The sequence below is a fragment of the Trematomus bernacchii genome, unplaced genomic scaffold (assembly GCF_902827165.1).
Source record: "Trematomus bernacchii unplaced genomic scaffold, fTreBer1.1, whole genome shotgun sequence".
Taxonomy (NCBI): domain Eukaryota; kingdom Metazoa; phylum Chordata; class Actinopteri; order Perciformes; family Nototheniidae; genus Trematomus; species Trematomus bernacchii.
Genome location: NW_022988043.1, coordinates 6,297,243 through 6,306,278, shown reverse-complemented (window position 1 = coordinate 6,306,278; position 9,036 = coordinate 6,297,243). Strand labels below are relative to the sequence as shown.

Sequence of the window (9,036 nt, the reverse complement as noted above, 5' to 3'; positions counted from 1 at the left end):
CTTCTCAAGTTTTCCTTCATCATTGTCTTCTCTGGATATGCGCCACCTTTCAATTATACTGTCTTCTCATTGTCCCCCTTTCTCTGCCAACACATACATTATCTCTTAACTCATTAATCCATGTTGTATGTTGTATCACTCGTCTTTCATCCATCTATCTATCTGCTGTCCATCTCATTTTCCTTTTATACTTGTACTATAGATACTATACTCTAATGTATGTACAGATACTCCATCCTCTTCTGTTTGATGTCTGTTCCTGTCATTTGATAAGATCCTTCTACAATCCTTTATATATTACAAAGGCAAATCCCTGACGCCCCATTCCTCTCGCTGCTTTTCCACTTTCACACAAAAAGTGACGGAAATACAATGATTAATTTCTGTTACCTGTCTCGTTTTTTTTTATCAATGCCAAGCGTATGTTATGGCTGTATGGCGTAATGTTGGAAACCTGAGTTTCTCTCTGAGCATTGGCTGATTGTTCAGATGGACAATTTATGACAACATGGCTTCTTGTCTGCTAAACTCATCGACATAGATCTGAAACACAAAATCCTGTCTTAGTAATCACATACAGAATACACTGTGTAGAATACATTTATTAACAAGTAAATGAGGCATTTTTAAAGTGAATATCGTATAAAAAATATAGCTGTAGGTACATTTCTATCAGGAAATCTTGTTTCACTTACACATCAAGTGAATACACTAGGATAAGATAGTGAGGGCAGTTTTGAAGATGTCCTGTAGAGTTTTTGACTACTTTTTAAGAGATGGTCCCTGCTTCTTTGTATAGTATGAGCATGTGAGCAATGCACCAAAGTAGCAATGAATGCAACAGCAAATAAGAAGCCTGCAAGCGCTTGATCACGATGTAAACAATGCACAATTTAAATTACTGTTTTCAAAATCGGCTTCGAAAATGTTTTATGAGGAAGAAAATTATTTAGAAAACTCTTTTGTTAGACTTCAAGGACACACAATGTGCTTTGGTGAAAAGCAATAAATGAACACAAACCTTTGTTTGCAAGACAATTCCACAGGGCCTGTAAACCAGTCTTTTATACAGCTTTTATATGGAAATAGATCATCAAATTATTTGTTTTAAACCTTTGGCACGGTCTGAGATATCACATTACAGTAATAAATAACATGTATTCCTTTTATAAAAACATAATAAATATCAATAAGTTAATAAATTCAAGTTTTCATAAATACATTTCATATGTGTATAACTTTTTCCATGTAACATACGTGCTATACAATAGACAGAACGAGTCTGCTGAATCATCCATTGTGTCTGACTGATTTCAGTCCTTAAGGTAAAGTATCCATGGAAACATTTAAAATCACACTGAACATATTAGCAATGTGAGGTGTGAACTGTGAAGGAAATTATGGATATTTGGATTAAGCAATGGAGAAGAAGAGGATCCTTGCTTTGAGGTTAAAACTGTAAACTCCTTTCCTTATTTATTCCTTTACGGTTGGACTGGATTCGACCACAAGTAATGCCTGGAAGTCTCCTCACAGTGGGAAAAACAGAAGAAAAAACACTCAACATCAACTTCAAAGTGGGAGGGTATGTTAAACTACACAACACCTGACACCAGCTCCCTACACACAGCCACACTTCCTGGCAGAGTGCTTCCTCACGATGTGGTACACCAGGTTGTCGTCCAAAAACGAGAGGTCATCATCAAACGATATTGGCCGACAGCAGGTCTGTGGGGGCGTGTCCTTAGGAGGAAGCCTCCTGTTGTGAGCGAGGTTATAAAGGATTTTGTCATAGTTTGTCTCAGACTTCCTGCAGGGTCCGGAGCAGTACCTGAATATCATTTCCTCGCTGGAGCTGTAACCCAGCCCAAGGTCCGTCACATTGAGGTGGATCTGTTTGAGCACACAGCCCTGTCCTCGTCTGTTACCTCCCCTTACCTTCCCTCCTGTCTCCCCTCCTCTAGCTCTTCCTCTTCTTCCTCCACTCTGCTGGCTTGCCCCCTTCTTCCTTTTCCTCCTGAGTCGAGTCCTGCTGCTCAGGTCTTCTTCGGAGGGGGAAGAGGTAGGGGAGGAGGTAGATGAGGACACAGTGGATGAGGAGGAACGACGTATTCTACTGATGGTCCCTTTGATTAAATCCACCATGTCCTTAAACTCGTTTGTAGGGGACTCCTCCATGGTGTCTGAAACACATCAAGACAAATGGTACTCTTACAAGGGCAGCAAGCACATATTGTTTCACTCATCATCTGGCTATTGAACAGATGTTGTGAGGAATTTAATTTGAACTGACTGCTCAGTTACAAATGTTTTTATTTATGAACCAGACTGTTGTAATTTGAGTGCTTCATTAAAGAAACAGAAGCCACTCTTATAGCAAATACCACTAGAGTTAAAATTGTGGATTTACTGAAATTAAATTGACAACTATTGTCATTTACAACATAACATTGTATAAACAAAACAATTATTTGAAAATGAATAATTGATCTATTGAAAAATAATCGTTTCTTGCCAACCTACATAACACAATTGAATTAAATGTATGTCCAAAACCAACTCTTGTTACGGCCTACCCAGTGTTAAAAGGTATAAAGAAAGTAATACCACCACAACCCAAGAGCTCTGAATGTGGCAGTCCTAAGGTTGGAGGCAAGAATGGGACACCATAACAAATGTTTAAAAGCTGAACCATGGCACCATAATATGTACAAATAAAATATGTGTAAACATTGATGATTATCTGAAGTGTAATTCGGTCCAATCAGTTTCACATGTTTTGAATTTACGGCTGTTCATTTTTTTTTAAAGTAGCCTATTTTTTGTTATGGAAAATAAAAATAATTCAAGACCGAGCATGCCTGCTGGAGGCTAATCTTATTGTGTTTTTGGGCACTCCATACTTAAAACCACACGCTCTTACTTTTTTCTCCTTCAGCCAGCGTCCTTTCCCAGTCCGCTGTACCAGCCTCAGCAAGGCTCATTCCCGGGGAAGCGAGAGACAGGCGGCCCTGAATCGGCGGGAGCTCCAGGGGACTCTCGGCGGCGCGCCCTCTCCTCTCGGTGGAAGAGGACTGCGGTCGGCTCCGGAGCAGCCGGCTGGCGTGCACGGCGCTCAGCAGTATCAAACAAGTGGTCAGGCTATCCCATAACTTCATTGTCCAGCTCAGTCTGACAGGAGGACATGGTGCGAGGAAAAATCAACAGGTATCATCTGGCAAATGTGATGAACAACATGTTGTAGACGTTTGAGAGGAACATGTGGGGCGCACTCATCGGCTCGGCCGGGTTCCTGCCACTGAAAAGGCTGAAGAAACGTGTTCGTGCCAGCGCACTGTAAACTGCACGCGATCCCTCACATGCCAGTTGGCAAACGGTGTGCAGCGTGGCGCAACATCCAAGGAGGCACGAAACCAGAGGCAGAAGCACAAAGCAAAGACTTCCCGTAAAGTTGTAAGCAAATCCAACGACGCTTATAAGAAACACATTACTCCCAGTTTACAGTCTACAGGTTTCCACTCAGCGGTTCCTGTTGGTTTCTATTGTCACTACACTCATCCCCTCTCACCATCAGTCCTGACTAAGCCGTGAGCAGAAGGAGAGGCTGGGCAGAGGTGGTGACGTCTGAGGGTCCATCCTCTGCTTCTTCCAGTCCCCACCCATGCAGAGTACACAGAGGGATGGGTCCAGATTAATGGCTTCAACTTCCGCTTCCAGTGTTGGTAATGGAATAGGGGTTTTGTTATGAAAGAGGCTCAGTCTGTCAACTCCAAGTTTCACACTTTCCACTGAATACTGCAGATTCCGTGCCCTGCTTTTGGTGTTAAATTGATACTGGATGGGAAATTGTGTTTCTTATCAGCCAGTCAAAACATACTGAATTGTGTTATAACCACAGTGCGCTTCAAAGCACGCTTTTTTGTAGTTAATGAACACATGACATTTAATCAAGGGACAAACAATGGTGTGAATTATCTAAGGTGAACGTATTCTTTCAATTTATATTTGAAGCAACATGTCAAGAACAACTTGCTCAAAAGATTAATAATAACCCGTTTAAAGACATACATGGTGTTAATATCAGTGGAATTGGCGAAAGCATTCAAGTTTTTCTGTTTTTTGTTAAGTTACAATTGATGCACAAGGATATACGGTTGCTGTGAGACACAACAAACTGCATACGGATCTGTCTGCTGCACATGTGTTTTGCGAGTGATCCTGTTAAACAAATTAAACAACTCCAAACTTCCCTTGGAAACTCAAGCTGTAAACCAGCCATTGTGGGTGTCAAAATGAAAGTCAGAACTTCACTTTACACCAAGCTGCAAATTAAAGCACATCGTGGTCTCAACCCGACAACAGTCTCCTGCATTATTTAGTGAAAGAATGTAGGAGGCTATAAAGTAAATGTTATTTTCTTATTTATTCATTGTGACAGATCTTCTTATAATCTAATAATTGAAATTAGACAGGCTACAAGGCACACATCTCTTTGTGTTTAATAATCGAGACCAGAGCAATTATGAGTGGAAGTAATTGAGTTTATGTGCCTAATACTGCATATAAACTAAACAAATGTAAAGTTGTTTCGTGTGGCATTAACTTGTTCCATAGTGCAAGTGTCAGTCGTCAGGGCACTATGTAAGTTGCAAAAAAGGAGGTTAAAGGCGGGATATGCTTGTAGAGAATTTTTTTTAAAAGGTAAAGAAAGTAAGCCAAAGAGTACAATGGGGCAGAAACACAAGAGAGAAAACTCAAATGAGAAGGAACAGAAACAGTGTTATGGGATTTGTTTCTATCTCTATAAACAAGGCTTAATGTGTCAAATGCTCTTTTTCCAGGATTTGTTAAAAGTTGTTTATTTTATTTTACTCATCACAGTAGAACTTACTCACACAGCTGTAAAAGACTTCAAGGTAGATCAGGGTAAGCACAACAAATATGATATGTACGATTTATATGATTATGTATACCACGTGATAATATTTGATTGAAAGTCCAGATGTAAACAACATCCAGTTCTGTTCTAATGGAGATAACCAAGGTCAATTTAATGATCAAGTGCTAGGATACTTTGAATCCCTGCTAACATTTTAAAATTCACCCTCTCTCTTCTTCCGCAGTGCTATTTGTGGATGAAATGTGCTGCTGTTCCGTTGCAGACAAACCAGACAAATCTTTCCAGGAAGAAGAGAAATGTCACTGTTTTCTCTCCAGCTGCACTGAATAAGGCTGTTTCCTCTAAGGTAGTTTAACTTTACAAGATTGATGTGAAATACAAACAGTATGTCCGCATGTGTGTGTACAGTACATGTAAATGTATAAACACACATGCACTCATGCACCCTTAAAGTGTTGTGTTTGGAAATGAATCATGTTCATGTCAGTGGATGTTAGACACACTGTATTGTAATCACCTCACCACACAGAACATGCAAAAACCATTTGAGCCTCCATGTATTCTGTAACTGACAAGTCATACAGAATAACAGTTTTCTTCCACTTGTGTTTTGAAAAGTTAGACTACTAATCACTCAGAAGATTCTATCCTTTCCCCTGACCCACTCCTAACTGAATGGAAATATCTCATCCTCAAGCAATTAGACCCTCACAAGCAGAAAATACACCAAACAGATGTCCATTCTACTTCTTGCAAGGCATGAGCGGCTAACCGGGGGCTGAACTGCAATTGAATCTGTCAGCCATTTATGGGGCTCAGTTTTACTCACATGAAGAAGGGTTAATTGCACAGGTCATTTCACCCGTCATTATCGGCCAGCATGAATCTGCATCCCCCAGAGCGACTCATGTGAATAGGGAGTTGACAGCTGTAATAGACGTCTGATTTGGGACACTGCTGCTGGTGCAGAAATTAGCAGGGAAAAAAATAATATCCTAACTTTCCAAGCTGTTCGGGGTTGGTGATAATATCCTGTGTTCTGTTTTCTACATTAATACGTGTTTAATCTCATACTTACAGTGGAATGTGTTTTCTCTTTAGAAGCATGGCCCATTTGGTCCAGACTGAAATGTCTCAACTACTTTTAAATGGATTGCAATGGAAATCAGTACAGACATTCATGTTCCCAAGAGGATGAACTGTAGTGACTGAGGATAACCTGACGTTACCTCTAGCATCACAAGCAGGTCACATTCTTCCCTTATACAGAGAAATATCTTCCCAGGCAATTAATAATTAATTTGGTCATCCCATAAGTTCCCGTCCAGTACGATAATGAGTCTAAAGTTTATGTTTTTGACAAAAATGTCTTAATAGATATTAAAATAATTGCCTCAAAATGTGGTACTCGCATTTATGAATTTGATTGATTTATGACTAGAATTGTTCAAAACCACAAACATTCTAGTCATCTTCAGCTTTTTGTGGTTAGCACAATAAATTGTTTAAGACATGTTAAAAGGCATAGCTAACATGGTAAACATTAACCAGCTAAACATCAGAATGTAAACATTGTCATCATAAGCAGTACAGCTTAAAGGTTAAAGCACTGGTGTGTTTGAGTAAGGCCTCAGTGAGCCACTAGCGTGTCTTTAGACTTTTAGTGTTCTTTTATGCCAGGGAGATTTATATCAGTTTATTAATTTCCCCTGCAGCTGCCAGGGGTTATGGCTTGGGGCAGGAAAACTGCTTACATTAACCTCAAAGTGAACTCTAAATGGTCAACTCATAAGATGAATTGAATTCAGGATGTGAAACTTTCAATTCTAAATTAAGATTTAGAATTGAAAGTTACCCAAAAAATAAGCAATAATGAGCAAATCAACTTGTCATTAACCTTGATGGACTTTGTTATGTAACTCGTAGGGCATACATTTGGCAAATGATTCAACAGTAAATCAAAAGTTCCCTTGGTGGAGAGATTACAGAGACACAGAGGTGCTCAGAAAGCAATGCAAACCATGTGTACTCTGGTGCTGCAGGAGCCTCTCTAATGCGAGTTAGAATCAACGTTGAACGCACTAAACATTGAGATGTGCAGACTGACACACACACACACACACACACACACACACACACACACACACACACACACACACACACGCACACACACACACACACACACACACACACACGCACACACACAAACACACACGTAGGACTTGCATGGATGAATGCCGCCACTAGTGGACACTGTTTACCATTTCTATGTACTGATGTCAATGTACATAGTAATGGTAAACATGTACAGCATTAAACACCTCAGTGTTGACAACCGAGAGTAAAATGTTCTGTATTTCCTTTTTTCTTGTTTAACTTACTGAGTTGAAATGAATTCAGAATTCTATATTTTGTCTATGATTTGTTATGACTGAAAGTCCTTATGGTTGAAGTGTGGCAGCAAACCAAAACCACTGATGCAAGTGAAGAATAAAATCAATTTATCTTGATATTTTTAATGATCTTGTAGTGTGGTGAGAAAGAACAAATTAGTTCCCCCAACATCCCAAAAATCCTGTCACATGCCTATGACTTCCGACTGTTGTTCTTCTCCTTGAGAGGGACAATTTTCTAAACCACCAGTCTGGTTTATTAGCTTGTTTTAAACATAGAAAAAAAACAAAACATTTAAATTAATTTACTTGGACAAGGCTGATCAGAATTTTACCTTGTGATTCCCTTTTATTTTTGAGTGAGTTCCCCAGAAAAGTAGATGGATGGTCTGGTTGTTTGTATGATAATGTTATGAGAAAATATATGATTTTGTTTGTGCTTTGGCTGCCTGCATCTCTTTGTCCAGTCTGTGCGATATGTGTTTGTCCAGGAGATGGAACCAGTGAGTTTGTTCATGCAACAACGTGACAATCATCTCAGACACTGCTCTCAATTAACAGTTGTGTTACATCGTGGAGATCCCCCAAAGCTTTTGTGCTGATCTGACTGAGTTTTTACAAGTTAAATCAAAGCAGGAAGTCTTGTCGCTGAAATTTGGTCCTATGAGTAAACATGTTTTTATTTTACAACTACATGGTGACAACACAATACACATCAGTTATGCTAAATAATTTTCTTTTGTTTGAACATGAAATGTAATTTAGATTATACAATATGACAATGGGATCCTGCTCCATTGAATTAGTCAAAATACTAAATATTTACAAACAGAGGATTTCATTGATTTAGGGCATATTTTAAAATTGTAACTTAGTAATTGTAAATCAGCTTCTATTGTTTGACACAGGGTAGAGTTTTCCAAAAACTGTAATGATGTTTTTTCTCACAGTATTTCCCTCTGACCTCTGCAGATGAGTGCTTATCCGGCTGTTTGGGTCATATTGTGTGATTATTTGATAATTTCAGGTGAAGAAACTTGAATAATCAAATCACATTATGCCTCTGTGACCCAGAGAGTTTATGATAAATACAATTGACAAATGCGAGGAAGGTTGGAATCAAGTTGAAGAGAAATTATGTATTTTCTGCATAGTGCAATAAGACTAATATCATGTTGTATTTGATCTAGGTCTTTGATGATGATTGGTGGCGTGATTCTTTTGGTTTCTGTTTTTTATCTTTTGACAATCTGATAGATGCATGACATGAAGGAAAACACATGTTTGTAATCTTTAAATAGAGTATTATTATTTAAAATTAGTTTGTCTTTAATGCAGATACAAGACAATTAGGTGCTTATTGATGCACACTATGAACAGTTATAACTTCTCCCATGAAGATATATTTTTATACTGTGATGGTCATCGCCTGTTAGTTTACCAGCATCATTGATGAATGCATCAACAGTGACAGATATCCTTAAAGCAGTGCTATTTATTACATTTTTTATACTCCTTGTAAACGCACCTTGCATGGTTAACCGCTGCTATTGGTGCATGCGTCTGGAATGAGAGTTAAATTGTAAAGCAGACTATAATTGAAGCAATTTACAATTTTACAAAGGGGATCATAAGGAAATGTCAGTGTTGTGTCACACCCTCACTCATGATGATAAAGTCATATACTTTGATACGTCTTACTTACATTTCACCTTCACTCAGTCCTGGCCTAATATCATCATT

The 9,036-nt window shown here is 38.8% G+C and overlaps 1 protein-coding gene across 1 annotated transcript; it reads right to left on the bottom strand.

Moving 5' to 3' along the window:
• Positions 1 to 1,202: 1,202 nt before the first annotated feature.
• LOC117472981 (glial cell line-derived neurotrophic factor-like) lies at positions 1,203 to 3,554 on the bottom strand. Its single transcript, XM_034118450.1, has 2 exons — positions 2,924 to 3,554; positions 1,203 to 2,183 (listed from the first exon to the last, which is right to left on the bottom strand). Exons 1-2 carry the CDS (start codon positions 3,156 to 3,158, stop codon positions 1,621 to 1,623), a joined length of 798 nt encoding a protein of 265 aa, XP_033974341.1. The 5' UTR covers positions 3,159 to 3,554; the 3' UTR covers positions 1,203 to 1,620.
• Positions 3,555 to 9,036: the final 5,482 nt, after the last annotated feature.